The following is a 16,183-nucleotide window of genomic DNA, read 5'->3' as shown; positions in this document are numbered from 1 at the left end:
TCAGATCTCCAGCTGCGTGCTGGGAGAACCACTGCTCTCTTCAAAGCTGTCAGATAGGGACATTTAAGTCTGCAGAGGTTACTGCTGTCTTTTAGTTTGTCTGTGCCCTGCCCCCAGAGGTGGAGCCTACAGATGCAGGCAGGCCTCCTTGAGCTGTGGTGGGCTCCACCCAGTTCGAGTTTCCTGGCTGCTTTGTTTACCTAAGCGAGCCTCGCAATGGCAGGCACCCCTCCCCCCAGCCTCGCTGCCGCCTTGCAGTTTGATCTCAGACTGCTGTGCTAGCAATCAGCAAGACTCTGTGGGCATAGGACCCTCCGAGCCAGGTGCGGGGTATAATCTCCTGGTGAGCCATTTTTTAAGCCCGTGGGAAAAGCGCCCTATTAGGGTGGGAGTGACCTGATTTTCCAGGTGCCGTCTGTCACCCCTTTCTTTGACTAGGAAAGGGAACTCCTTGACCCCTTGCGCTTCCCTAGTGAGGCAATGCCTCACCCTGCTTCAGCTCACGCATGGTGCGCTGCACCCACTGTCCTGCGCCCACTGTCTGGCACTCCCTAGTGAGATGAACCCGGTACCTCAGATGGAAATGCAGAAATCACCTGTCTTCTGCGTCGCTCATGCTGGGAGCTGTAGACCACAGCTGTTCCTATTTGGCCATCTTGGCTCGAAATCCATATTATACATAATTCTAATGTACTTGGTTATCCAGTTTAGAAAAGAAATATAATAAAAGCATCAAATTATAATTGAAGAAACAGACTACCACGAGGAGGTTATGGCAGTAAGAACTGACAGCAGACTTTATAGAGAGCACAAATAATGAAGAAAAAAATGGATGACTAAAAAACCGTGTAACTCTTGCTGATCTAGTTATCACAGAAGCAACTGTTGTTACATTCTGGCCATGCTAAATTCTGATTTTGAGGAGTTGCTGGAAAGGGAAGAAAGGCCAGTGGTTCAATCTTGGGAGGTTGTGTTTCTAGGAATTTATCCATTTTCTCTAGGTTTTCCAGTTTGTGAGCATATAGTTGATCATCATAGTCTCTGATGCTCTTTTGTATTTCTGTGATATCAGTTGTGATGTCTCCTTTCACATTTCTGATTTTGAATGCACCTGGCATTTTGAAGCTCCATTCTTGAATTAAAATACATTATCATCACAGTAATTATTGTGTATTATCAGGAAAAGATTAAAGTTTCATATATTATATTTTAAAAGGCAGGAAAGCTTATAACACTGTTTGGGAATATTTCCTTTCAAAATGACTATAAAAGAAATGTTTTTATACTTAAATGGTAAACCCTTAGCTATTTGGAAAATTTTGCTAATTAGAAAAACACATTCTGCCAGTTTACATTAACCAAGGTTGTATTCTGAATATCAGTCATAATTTGGCACCTCACACATCATCAGTTTTCAGTCACTGTTCAATAAAATCATTATATCTTTATATCTTTCTTCTCTTCTGTATATGATTTATTCATGAAGTTTAGTAGTTACTGTAATGGCAAGTGGATGTGTATGCCAGACAAATTTTCAAAATAGGAGAATCTTTAGCATGCTTACATACTTAAATTCTGATTTGGAAGAGTTAGATAGGGAAGAAAGGCCAGTGGTTCGTTTAATCTTGGAAGGTTTTATGTTTCCAGGAATTTATCCATTTCCTGTAGGTTTTCTAGTTTGTGAGCATATAGTTGATCATCATAGTCTCTGATGCTCTTTTGTATTTCTGTGATATCAGTTGTAATGTCTGCTTTTACATTTCTGATTTTGTTTATTTGATCTTATCTCTTGGGTAATTTAGCTAGCAGTTTATCAATTTTGTTTATCTTTTCAGAGTCAACTTTTTATTTTATTGATCTTTTGTATTTTTAGTGGGGGGGGGTCTCAATTTATTCTGCCCTGATCTCTCTTTTCTTCTGCTCATTTCAGGTTGGTTCCTTCTTGCTTCTCTAGTTTCTTGAGGTGTCACATTAGATTAGTTTTCATTTGTTATTTTTCTACTTTGTTGATGTAGGCATTTAATGCTATAAAATTCTCTCTTAACATTGTTTTTGCTGTATCTCACAGGTTTGGGTATGCTGTATTTGCAGTTTCATTTGTTTAAAAAAATTCAGTAAAGTTTCAGGATACAAAATCAGTTTACAAAAATCAGTAGCATTTCTATACACCATAACAGTGTAGCTGAGAATGAAGTCATGAAGGTAATCCCATTTACAACAGCTATAAAAAATAATACCTAGGAATATATTTAACCAAGGAGGTGAAAGATCTCTACAGGTAAAACTATAAAGCACCTGTGAAAGAAGTCGTAGATAACACAAATAAATGGAAAAACATCCTATGCTCATGGATCAGAAGACTTAATATCACTAAAATTGCCATCCTGGCCAGAGTAATCTACAGGTTGATTATAATCTCTATCAACATACCAACAGCATTTTTCACAGAATTAGAACAAACAATATTAAAATTCATATGGAACCAAAAAAGAGCCTTAATAGCGAAAGAAATCCTAAGCAAAAACAATAAAAAAAACCCCAAAGCTGCAAAGCTACAGTCATCTGATTACCTGACTTCAAATTATACTGAAAATGCTATAGTAACCAAAACAGCATGGTACTGACATAAACAATAGACATCCAGATCAATGGAACAGAACAGGAAATATAGAAATAAAGCCACACATTTACGATCAACTGATCTTTGACAAAGTTGACAAAAACATACACTGGGGAAAAGATACTCTTTTCAGTAAATGGTGCTGGGAAAATTGGTTTGCCCTATGCAGAAGAAGTATGAAACTGGACCCATATCTCTGAACATACACAAAAATCAACTTAAGATGGATTAAAGACTTACATGTAAGACTTGAAACTATAAAAACTCTAGAAGAAAACCTAGGGAAAACTCTTCTGGACATTGATCTAGGCAAAGAATTCGTTACTAAGACCTCAAAAGCCTGAGCAATAAAAACAAAGACAAATGACAGTTAATTAAACTAAAAAGCTTCATGAACAGACAGCCTGCACAGTGCGAGAAAATATTTGCAAAATATGCATTTGTCAAGGGTCTAATATCCAAGAATATACAAGGAACTCAATTCAGCAACAACAACAAATAGTACCACTAAAAAGTGGACAAGGATATGAATAGATATCTTTCAAAAGAGGATATACAAATGGTCAACAGGTAAATGAAAAAATGTTCAACATCGCTAATCATCTGAAAAATGGGCATTAAAACCACAGTGAGATATTATCTTACCCCAGCCAGAATGGCTACTATTACTAACCTGCACATTGTGCACATGTACCCTAAAACTTAAAGTATAAGAAAAAAAAAAAAAAAAGAATGGCTACTATTAAAAATTTTAAAAAATAACAGATGCTTGTGAGGATGTGGAGATAAGGGAACTCTTATACACTGTTGGGGGGAATGTAAATTGGTACAACCTCTATGGAAAACGGTATGGAGATTTCTCAAAGAACTAAAAGTAGAACTATCATTTGATTCAGCAATCCCATTACTAGGTATCTACTCAAAGGGAAATAAATCATTATAGAAAATACCCGCACTTGTATGTCTATTGTAGCAGTGTTCACAAGAGTAAAGATAATGTAATCAACCTGTGTCTATCAGTGGATGATTGGATAAACAAAGTGTGGTATATATACACAATGGAATACTATTCAGCCATAAGGAAGAATGAAATCATGTTTTTGTTTTTGTTTTTTTTTTCTTTGCTGCAGCATAAATGAATCTGGAAGTCATTATCTTAAGTGAAACAAGTCAGGCACAGAAAGACAAATATCACATGTTCTCACTTTTAAGTGGGAGCTAAATAATGTATACACATGGACATAGAGAATGGAATAATAGAAAATAGAGACTCAGAAGAATAAGGGGGTGGGAGGAGGATAGATGATGAGAAATTACTTAATGGATGCAATGTACATTATTTGAGTGATGAATACTTTAAATGCCCTGACTTCATCACTATGCAATCTATGCATGCAACAGGAGAATACTAAGAGGCACCCTCAAGGATCTCCTGCATTCCAGACATACTTCCTCTTACCTCCGTTGTGTAGTCCAATCCAGTTTGCCCTTGATAGGATCAGTTGCTTCAGCCAATACAATGCCTTTTCATTCAATGGAGTGAGGAGTCATAGCAGCCAGGTAGCAGTCTCAACTTCAAGTTCGGTGAGTCATTGTTGTGTCCCTTGGTGGAAGTATTCCTCCTTTTTTTTTTTTTTTCCTTTTTAAAATGTAGATGGGGTTCTGCCATGTTGCCCAAGCTGGTCTTGAACTCCTGGGTTCAAGGAGTCTTCCCGCCTCCTTCCTTGGCCTCCCAAAGTGCTGGGATTACAGGTGTGAACCACTGTGCCTGGCCCTGTATTTCTCCTTTTCGAACTAAAACCTCTGGACCCGTAAAGTCTAAAGTCACAGGAATGGGAAGCAAAAATTTTGCTAGTTTATCACAAAGGGTAATAGTCACTCCTGTTTTTTCCCTAAGATTCCCAGACCTGTGGATCCTAGTTGTGGATCATCATTGTTTTTATGCTGACTTAGAGCATATACTATATCCTGGAAGACATAGCCCAGCCCTACAAGGGATAGTCACTTGGCTGGTACTTGTAATTATGTCTTCAAAAGGACAGTTCACTGTTCTGTCCAGCCAACTACTTCAGAATGATGGGGGTTTTGGCAGAAGCATGGCATGCCAGGAAGGCAAATCCATATCCAAAGTATCTATTCCAGTAAGAAGAAAGCACTGCCCCTTCCAGGATGGAAGCGGTCTGTTGTATTCACCTTGCTGCCAGAGGGAGAGTTATCATATCAGGGGCTCAGTGTTGGTCTCTGTTGTTGGCAGACTGGGTATTCACCAGTGGATGTAGCCCAGTTGGCTTTGATGAGTCGAATCTCATGATGGTAAGCTCATGTGTAACTTTTAACTGTGCATGGCTGTTTTGTTCACAAGCTTTGAGACGATGGTAGGAGTAGCTAATGGCATAAGTATTATCATGTGGGACGTAAGTATCCTTGTACTCTGTATCTGTTTGCATAACTCTTTCCCAGACCTCCTTGTCATCAATTCTCTAATTGTGTTCTAAGTCCCTGACCATCCAGCCAAATATGATGTTGGGGAGTCCTCAAGACCAGCTTTACTCCTGACACCAACTGCAAGTTCAGAGGTCCCTAAGGCCACTCTTGGGTTCAATATTTTACTGGAAAGACTCACAGAATTGACTAAAAGCTGTTACTCTCATGGTTAAAGTTGAATACAGTGAAAAAATACAGATTAAAATTAGCTAATCCTCTCAACTCTTCCTCCTTAAGCCCTAAGCAGCTACTAATCTATTTTGTCTATAGATTTCCCTGTTCTTGACATTTCATATGAATGGAATCATAGAGTAGTGTTTTTTTAAATGACTGACTTTTTTCACTTAGCATAATGTTTTTGTAGATCATCCATGTTGTAACAAGTATCAGTACTTCATTCCTTTTTATGGCTAAATAATACTACATTGTGGAGTTTCTTGGTCATGTGGTAACTCAACCTTGTCCAACCCATGGCTTGTGGGCCACATGTGGCCCAGGACGACTTTGAATGCAGCCCAACACAAATTTGTAAACTTTCTTCAAATATTACAAGCTTTTTGTGATTTTTATTTTTTATTTTTTTTTTTAGCTCATCAGGTATTAGTAGTGTTAGTATATTTTATGTGGGGCCCAAGATGGTTCTTTTTCCAGTGTGGCCCAGGGAAGCCAAAACATTGGGCACCCCTGTGGTAAGCCATATGTTTAATATTTTATTAATTAATCTATGTTGAATTGTTTGAGGAACTACCAGACTGTTTTCCAAAGCAGCTGCACTATCTTACATTCCCATCAGCAGTGTATGAGGGTTCTGATTTTACCACATCCTTGACAACACTTGTTATTATCTGTCTATTTGATTGTAGCCATCCTAGTGAGTGTGAAATGGCTAACATGCTGTCATTTAGTTTGTGTTTATGGTGTGCCAAATTGATTTTGTATAATATAATCAGCTTTTTAAAGGATTCTGTCTAAATGATGAAGAGGCATATTTTCATGCTCCTCTTTTCTTTATCTCCTTTCATCCAGCAGTTTTGTTCACTTTTTCCGTCTTACACGTAGTACATTCTCCACTATCTTCTACCAGTCTGTTAAAAAATGTTGATTGTTACTCTCAAATAACGAGAATACGGTAGGCTGGAGGTCATAGAAGAGGTATATGTGATTGATAAATTAAAAATATTTTGTATCAAAGCCTAAAGAAAAGATAATGAGTAAAAATGCAAATAATTCGAGGCTGTAGGAGGAGGCAATTAATTGTTCCTGGATCAGTAGGGACCATATTTCAGTTGTATTGAAGAATCAGTCAGACTTAATTGGCAAGACTGTATCATTTTCAATTCAAACACTATAAATAAATCAGAGGTTTGGCAACATCCATGAAAACTAGATTTAAGAGTAGAAATACCATCTTCCACATATAAAACATTTGATTTGAATTGAATATTTTCTGTGATCATTTATGAACTTTCCAAAAACACAATGGGCTATATCATATGAAGGCACAATTATGTATGTATAAATGTGTATTGTGCTCCTGTTAATATATTTTGGATAAGATAAATACCGACTAGATATCTGCATTCCCACTGGTAAGTACCTTAACTTGATTTGGTATGTTTATTCTAGATGAAATAAGTTTTCTTCTAGCTCTTTATTCTGCTTCATAGACTATATTCACAGTATACCCTTTCTGTGTTTCAAACATTGATTTCTTAAGGGAAAAAGCCTCACTTATGCCAGACACTGCAGTTTTGTAGTCAGACCAACCGGTTTTGATTCCTGGTTCTGTCCTTTAATAGCTGTGTGATTTTGGTTAAGTTACTTAGTTTCTGTTAGCCTCGTTTTTTTGTTTTTATTTTTGTTTTGTTGTTTGAGACGCAGTTTTCGCTCTTGTTGCCCCGGCTGGAATACAATGGCATGATCTCGGCCCACAGCAACCTCTGCCTCCTGGGTTCAAGTGATTCTCCTGCCTCAGCCTCCCGAGTAGCTGGGATTACAGGCATATGCCACCACGCCCGGCTAATTTTTGTATTTTTAGTACAGACAGGGTTTCTCCATGTTGGTCAGGTTGGTCTCAAACTCCCAAAGCCTCAGGTGATCCGCCCACCTCCGCCTCCCAAAATGCTGGGATTACAAGCGTGAGCCACTGCGCCTGGCCTAGCCTCAGTTTTTAATCTGTCAAGTGAAAATAAAAATTTCTGTGTTGCAGAAATATTTGGATTAGAATTAATATCTAGCATGTAGTTGGATACTATTTCATGAAAATGATTAGTGACCAGTTCTGATGTTTTTTAGAATTTAATGAATTATGGTTTAGGTGAAGATATAAAGTTAAAATAAATTTAAAATAATGATTTGTAAGGCAATACAGTTTACATAAATAGACAAACCTGGAAAAGTCAGAAGTATACAAGGACTAATATGTAGAATATTGTGGAAGAAAAAAATAAATTGCTAGTAGAAACAAGGAAGTCAGTGTGCTCTAAGAAATGCCTTGGTAATAATCTTTTTACCTGATTCTATCAATAATGGTGTGAAATAAATTTTCTTCTATTTACATTGGATTTTATTTTTTCTTTTCTAGTTTCTTAAGGTGGCAGCATCGATTTGAGACCTTTCTTGTCTTTTAATACAGATGTTTAATGCTATAATTTTCCCTCTAAATTATGCTTTAGCAGCATACCACAAATTCTGATATGTTGTATTTTTGTTTTATTGCTGTTTAAAATCATTTCTCATTGTCTTTTTTTGTTGTTGTTGATTCATGGGTCATTTAGAAGTGCACAATACCAAGTACATGGCAGTTTTCCAAAAATATTTCTGTTACTGATTTTTAATTCCATTGTGTTCAGAGAACATACTTTAAGTTACTAGAATCCTTTTAAATTTACTGAGACTTGTGTTATGACCCAGAATGTCATCTGTCTTGGTTGATGTTCCATGTACACTTGAGAAGAACATATATTTTGCGCTGTTGGGTGGAATTTCTATTAATGTCAATTAAGTCAAATTGGTTGATAGTGTGTTCAAGTCTTCTACGTAGCTATTGCTTTTCTGTTTGTGCTACCAATTATAGAGAGTGAGGTATTTAAAATCTGTGATTACAGTTGGGATTTATCTGTTTCTTTGGCTGTTCTGTCAAGTTTTTTGTTATACATTTTGAAACTCTGTTATTAGGTATATAAACTTTAGGATTGTTATGTCCTCTTAAAATTTTTCTCTTCAACTTACATAATCTACAGAATGTTGTGTCCTCTTGATGTTATGATTCCTTTAGGTGACCTTTTATCATTCATAATACTGTATGCTATGAAATCTGCTTTGTCTGACATGAATAGAACTGCTCCATCTTCAAATCATTTAAAATGCTAACATCCAAGCATCTTTTTATTGCTTTGTGTTTGATGATAACATGTAGTTTTGTTTTTTTGCTGTTGTTGTTGTTTTTGTTTGTTTTTTTTTTGAGACGGAGTTTTTCGCTCTTGTCGCCCAGTCTAGAGTGCAGTGGTGCTATCTTGGCTCACTGCAACCTCCACCTCCCTTGTTCAAGCGATTCTCCTGTCTTAGCCTCTTGAGTAGCTGGGATTATAGGCATGGACCACCACGCCCGGCTAATTTTGTATTTTTAGTAAAGACGGGGTTTCACCATGTTGGTCAGGCTGGTCTCGAACTCCTGGACCTCGTGATCCGCCCGCCTTGGCTGCCCAAAGTGCTGGGATTACAGGCATGAGCCACCGCGCCTGGCCTGTTTTGTTTTTAATACTTAGTACTTTAATACTTCCATTACACTAAGTAATTTACATTACACTTAGTACTTTAGTACTTCTATTACACTTAGTAGAATGCAGTGTAATGGAAAAAAAAAAAGACAGGTTAATGAGTGTGATACAGTGTAGTCATCCTCAGACTGACAGCAGTACAAGTACACATTGGAGGGGCTTGCAAGATGGAGGAAGTTTCTTTGATGGAAATGACAGCTAATTCTTACCATAGTATTGAAAAATGAGTAGAATTAAACTTCATGGGTTGACCCAGGAAGACACTTACTACAACTGATGAGACAGCCTGTCAGGAAATAAGGATGCCAAGGACAGAATAACTGTGCAGTCATGTGCCAATGCAGCAGGTATAAATAAGTGTAAATGTGCTGTAATTCTTTATGGGTGGTTGAGATAATGACATCTTTGCCTTCTGATAGTTCAGTATACATAAACTTTGTTTCATGCACAAAATTATTAAAAATATTATATACAGTTACCTTAGGGCTATGCATTTAAGGTACGTAGGAAACATAAATAAACTTCATTTTAGACTTGCATCCCATCCCCATGATATCTTATTATATATATGCAAGTATTCCAAAATCAGAAAAAATTGGAAATCTAAAACTCTTCTGGTCCCAAGCATTTGGATAAGGGATACTCAGGCAGTATTGTTATAACCATTGTAAAATGAGGAAATAAGGCATAGAGAGAGCACAGAGAAATTAAATCATATGTTCAAGGTTATACATACAGGAGATAGTACTTTACCATGGTCGTTTTGACTGTGGAATCTAAGCTTTAAACCATTATGACTTTATGTATGTATGATTTAGTTGGCTTTCAACTTCAGGACTTTGAACTTCATTCTGTACACAGTATAGAACTCTTTAAGTACCTAAGGAGGTACATAAAATAATAAAATTTGTGTTTTTGTATTTTGAAAGCGTCAATCTGTCCATAGTTCATGTTGGGAGAGATATGGAGAAGGTACCTGGAGATGTGGTTAAAAAAAAAAAAAAAGTTTCACGTTCTATGTAGTGTATATGTGAATTTTTAAAGTTACAGTTTTAACCTCTCTGTGATTCAGTTTCCTCATCTATTAGTTGATTAGGAGTATAAAACATGAACAAGTCATATAGAATTGTATATAGTAAATATTCAGTAAACTTTAGCTGTGGTGATGATGATGGTAGATTGACTCTAGAAGATCAAACAAATATTAATCATGTTTTTTCTTTTCTTTTAAATGTATTGGTTTTATCATAGAACTTACAGATACAGATTTAGGATACCACAGTACTGTAAAATCTTAATCACTACCTTCTACTCTCTATTACTGTTATTTTGGTTTTTCAGTTTATGGGAAAAACAGATGGAGACTATTACACCCTGGATGACATGTTTGTCTCCAAAGCAGCTGAGAGAGAACGTCTTGGTGAAGAGGAAGAGAACCAACGGAAAAAAGCTATTGCTGAGCATCGGAGTCTTGCTGCACAAATGGAAAAATGTCTATATTGTTTTGACAGCTCTCAATTTCCCAAGCATCTTATTGTTGCAATAGGTGTTAAGGTAAGAAGTATTTATTATCCTTTGCTTACATTCTCACAGAACTTTTTTTTTTCTTCATAGAATAACTTGAAGAAGTTTATTATTTTGTTTGTTTTACTTGTTTATTGGGTCTTTCCCCTAATAATTTTTAAGCTCCGTGAAGACAGAGATAACGTTTGCTCTCCATTGTATACAAAGCATCTAGCCCTTGTTGTAGTACATAATAGTAATTCATTTCAATAAATACTGATTGATTTAATTCTTAAGTAAATAATTTTTGTATACCTAATATATGCCATACCCTAATTAGTCACTGGGGAAAAGTTGAGAATCAGATAGACTTTTAGACCTTATGCCTAGTGAAATAAGGCAGTAAATAAAGTAATAATTGCCCTGATTTGAAAGAATTAATTGTCATAAAGCAAGTAAAGTGAGGAAATGGGAGAAAGTGATGGGGTATTTTTTTCACAAGGTAGTCTGGAAGGCTTCTCTGAGAAACTTTAGTAAAGATGCATAAAATGGGAAGGACAAGTAACATGAAGATAGGAATGAATAATGTTTCAGGAAGGACCATCAGTGAAAAGCCCTGAGGAGGAAATGAGCTTGGAATTGATGGAGCAGAAAGAAGGCAGGAGTGGAGTCAGTGAGAAAAGTAGAAGTTGAATGAATGAATGAATGAATGCTAGTTTCAGGAACGAATAGTTTGGGAAACTTACATATTTATGTTGTTTATTGTATACATACACATACCCCTAGTCTTTGATATCTTTAGGTTGTTGAGGTGGTTACATCAGTGTCCATTCTGGCTTCTTTTGATTTATTTTCTTATCTTGTTTTTCTTCTCTTTTCCTTTATACTTAACAAAAAGATAAATGTCAAAATCCCATTCAAAATTAAATAATTTTTAAAAATCCATCTTAACTAATTACTTATATTTATTTTTCTACGTTCCTTTCCCAACTTTCATGTAAACAACATGATTATAACTTAAATAAGAGTTATGTTCATTCTTTAATATTTTTGCCTGATTCTAGTCATCTACTTTTAATTTGATTTAGAAAAAGAAACAAAAAACTGCTTGGTAATTCATTCATTTACCAGGTATTTACTGAGTATCTAGTGTTTGTCAGCCTCTAGTACTAGGTACTAGAAATATAAATATGCCTAAAACCTCCTCAAGTTGCTTACAGCTTTATGGCGAACAGGCAAACATAACCAGATCAATTTTAATGCAGTGATATAAATGTAAGAGTGTTGTGGGAACACGAAGGCGGAATATTTAAGTTCCCGTGGAATTATCAAGGAAGGCTTTCTGGAAGAAGTATGTCTTGTGCTACATTTAAATGGTGGAATAGGATACATTTCAGTATTTAGGAAATACAGGACAATACAAGCAAAGACACTGAGGTTTACAACCACATGGTTCATTCTGGGAACTACAAGCTGTCTTAAGTGGGTACTACCCTTACTGGATCTCAGACCTCAGGAGTGTAAAGACTTTATACATCAGACCTGAGAATTATCTAGTCTTCCATTTATGCCTTTAGGTGGGGGAAGAGGAGATATACTAGCATTCATACATAAACAAACTACACCAAAATTTAGTGGCTTAAGACAACATTTAAGTCATTCTGTTTTGTATGATCTGTTATCTTCCAATAGGCTAGCACAGGCTTCTTCACATGGGAGCTAGGCTTGTTCCAACAGAATTAGCAGAAGTACACAAGGCCTCTTGAGGCATAGTCTTGGAACTGACCATCATCATTTCTACCATATTCTGTGGCCCTTATGAGTCATAAGGCCAGTTTGCACCCCACCTCTTGATTGGAGGAGCTGCAGAGTAACATTGTGAAGGGTTTCAGTATATGGAGTAGTAAATAACTGGATGCATTTATGCAATCTACTACAGAAGACTTTCAGAATTTTTGCTTACACTCTCTTAAAATGCTGTAATAGAGATATCTTTCTCTGAAATGTTCTGTTCATTTCATGACTACTGTTTTTAGACCACTAGCAAATTTACATTTTAACCCAAATATCTCCTAGAATTCTAGGTTCATGTATCCAACATACTTTTCCACTTGGATACCCAGTGAACATCTGAAACTTAGGTGAAGGTCTAATACCCGTCTCCACCTTTACCTTTAGCTAACATGAACCCTCCCATAGTCTTCCTCTTTTTAGTAAATGTCACTTTCATCCTCCAGTTGCTTGCATTAGACCTTGAAGTCATACTGAGTCCTTTACTTTCCCTCACTCCTTACTGTCCATGTCTGAATTCTGTTGGCTGTATTTCAGAGTATATTCCTGTTCTGACCACATTCATAATCTTTATTTCTACCTCCCTGGCTCAAGTCATCATCGTTTATTACTGGACTCCTGTAATCGTTTCCTAATGGGTCTTTCTGCCTCTTTCCTTTGCCCTTTCTCTATACAGGAGGAAGTGATCTTTTTGACTTTAAGTCAACATTAGTCAGATCTGGCTTTCAGACCAAAGCTGGAATCCTTATTGTCGCCTATGAGGCCTACAGGCCCAATTCTTCCTGTCACCTCACTGTCTGTCAGCCTTCCTCTCATCATCTCAGCTTAGCCATACTGGCTGTCTGACAATCTGGAGAACACACTTGGTATGCATCCTGCTCACATGCTTTTCCCTTGCCTGGGAGTTTCTTCCTGTGTCTACCTTTCCTTCCTTCACATATCTTCTCAAATGTTATCCTAGAAGGTAACTTTAAAGGGAGGCTTCCTAACTTCTCCCTAGACACTATCTATACCTTTTTCTGCTTTATTTTTTTAGTACCCCTTATCATCATCTGATATATTGTACATTTTACTTTACATTTACATTGTTTATTTGTATTTCTTCTTTGATGTCTTAGTTCGGGCTACTATAAAAAATACCATAGACTGGGTGGCTTATCAGCAACAGAAATTTATTGAAGCCAGTTCTGGAGGCTGGGAAGTCCAAGATCAAGGTGCCAGCAGATTCAGTGTGAGGTCCCACATCCTGGTTCACAGACAGCCATCTTATTGGTGTGTCCTTACATGGTGGAAGTGGCAAGAACATTCCCTGGGGCCTCTTTTATAAGATAATTAATCCCATTCATGAGGGCTCTGTCCTCATGATCTAATCACCTTCTGAAGTCCCCTACCTCCAAATATTATCATCTTGGGCGTTAAGATTTAATGTGTATATTTTGGAGGCACACAGACATTCAATCTGTAGCACCCCATAAGCTCCTTATGGGTAGGGATTTGTGTCCCTGCACATTGTTGATTCCCTAGCATGTAGAACACTGCCCAGCATGTAATTGGCCCTCAGTAATTATTGATCAGCTAATCAGTAGCTCTGATTTCTCTGTCAAATAAAAAAAGTATTGCTTTTTTGTGTGTTCTAATTTATTTAGGTATTAATTTATGAATTTTCTTTTCTCTTTTATGTATCTATTTGGAAAAACTGATTTTGATACCAATTTTAGGTGATTTTTATGTTTATAATGCTTTTAAAAATGAATTTTATTACAACTTATTTGACCTATCATAGACACTTGGACCTGGCTCTTTATCTCAGTGATTATGTAGAAAATTCAGTGGTTTCTTTAAATATTTCATTTTCTAAATCTTGTAAGTTGTCTATAGACATACCCATGACCCTTAATCTTTATTTCTTTTTTTCATGAACATGTTTGTGATTTTACTGTAATTTTAGGTAGATATCCATGTCCACTCCTACTTTGTTGTTTGTCAGCAAAGTTTTAAACGTTTGAGTTATTCTATTAAATAAATAATGTCTGCCATGCAAAATATTTCTAGCTAAAACCCAGCAAAATATAACAGAAATAAGAATAAGATCAAGCCCTTTGTAATGCTTTTGTTTTCTGTATACATACCGATTAACCTTTTTTTTTTTTTTTAAGACAGTTTGTATATAATGGAAAATTAGCACCAGTTTTTAGGTAATACATGTATGTAAATAAACAGAGCGGTAAAGCCATTCCGAGGTCATTTCCTCTTCCTCTTAGCTGAGTTAACTCTCTTTTCTCAGCTAATCAGAGATGGAAGGCCTGATAAACAGGCATCAGTTAGACTACCATTACCAGGCCATGTGTCTTTTTGTTTTTGTGAAAATTGTGTTGTTTCAAGAGTTGTCAAAGTATCTAGCTCCTTCGGATTAAGGATATTGTGTCATTCATTCTGCTCTTCTTTGCCTAATCTTAATCCTTGTCTGATGTAAAATAGTGGAAATTGAGATCTGTGCTCTAAATTTTCAGTTTATTAAAAGCCATCCTGATGCCTTTAAAAATATTAAATATCTTTAAAAATATTAACATTTATAAAAGCAATTCTTAAGTAAGTATTCTTCATTAAATATTCATCATTTTTTTCTACTAGGGGCTCATCTGTTACAACTGAGAATAAATAGCATTAACATATAAATATATAAATAGCAACAACATTTCACCTTTTGTATTTCTCCCCTATAGGTTTATTTATGTTTACCCAACGTACGGTCTCTTACTGAGGGGCACTGCCTGATAGTCCCTTTGCAGCACCATAGAGCAGCTACTTTATTGGATGAAGACATCTGGGAGGAGATCCAGGTCAGCATGATAAATGTTCATTATCATTTTAAAACTCATGAGCAATTTTTGTAAATTATTGTGGTAAATTCCAATAGGTTTTATACCTTCATTTAATGATTTTAGCTTCTAAACTTAAACACATGTGTTTTCATAGTTGTATATATCTGTGGATCATGATGTTTCCATCATTTTATTTTCCTTGTGTACTCCAGATTTTGAGACCTTTTATCTACAAAATAAACTGTGACAAAGTAATAATTATTTTTACTTAAAAAAATCAGTCTAAGATTTCAACACTTCTTTTGTAGCATGAAAGAATCATTCTTACCACAGTAAGCCAATACATTGCAGCTAAAAGGAAAGACATTTTCAGATAATGAAAAGAAATTTGAGGAGTCAGAGGTTTTATATTTAGCCGTTGCCGTATTTTCCTGTGATAGAATTGGCCTTCTCTGCTGCTGTGTTTTTGTGGTGATTTTGTTACTAGCTTTAATTTCTGCTCTTTTTCCTTCATAATCTGGCCCAGCTTTTGGATTCAGGGATTTGTTTTTGTGGCTGATGCTTTAAGAGAGTGAAAGGCACAACATGGGTGAAATTGTTGCTGAATCATTTCAAGACCTAATAATGACCAGGAAAGAAAGGAAGAAAACTCTTTTTTTTTCTAATGCCAGACAACTGAACTGAATAGGGGCTACAGGGAGCCTTAATTAGAAAACGTGAAAATTGTAAGTTAGCACTGCACAAGAGACGACTAGTCTTTGCAGCATGATGATAAGTATGTCAAAAGAAGAGATGTTTTGATGGCATTTAATGAAATTTAGTCTTGTATACCTTGTAATTTTAAAGTTTTTGCTGTCAAAGGGTAGATTGTTTTATTGCATCTGCACCCAAGCAAAAGTAAGAATATAAGTCTTTTTGATGTGAAAGTTTGGATTTTCCTAGTAGTGGATGCCAGTGCCAGTAGGTAATTTAATGTGGAAAGTGTGGAAATTCAGTTCTTAGAATTATTTTAGAACATTTCCAGGATGCCTTTTAAAAATTTATACATATAAAACTGATTTAATTTAGAGCAAAATGCAGTGCCAAAAATATTTTAAGTAATTATAGGAATACAATGTGTATATGTTTTATATTTCTATAAGAAATCAAGCTGCTTAATGAAAACAGTTTAAGTGGATGAAGAT

General features: G+C 36.0%; 1 protein-coding gene across 5 annotated transcripts in view; it reads left to right on the top strand.

Moving 5' to 3' along the window:
• Positions 1–16,183, top strand: part of CWF19L2 (CWF19 like cell cycle control factor 2) — a 132,759-nt gene that overhangs the window by 94,131 nt on the left and 22,445 nt on the right. For all 5 annotated transcript variants that reach the window (XM_054438811.2, XM_063671394.1, XM_063671393.1 and 2 more), the window contains 2 exons: positions 10,225–10,437; positions 14,901–15,017. In XM_054438811.2, the coding sequence (XP_054294786.2) occupies positions 10,225–10,437; positions 14,901–15,017 (330 nt within the window). The remainder of the gene's footprint in view (positions 1–10,224; positions 10,438–14,900; positions 15,018–16,183) is intronic.

The sequence above is a fragment of the Pongo pygmaeus genome, chromosome 9 (assembly GCF_028885625.2).
Source record: "Pongo pygmaeus isolate AG05252 chromosome 9, NHGRI_mPonPyg2-v2.0_pri, whole genome shotgun sequence".
NCBI classification, from domain to species: Eukaryota; Metazoa; Chordata; class Mammalia; order Primates; family Hominidae; genus Pongo; species Pongo pygmaeus.
This window is presented reverse-complemented; position numbering and strand designations above follow the sequence as displayed.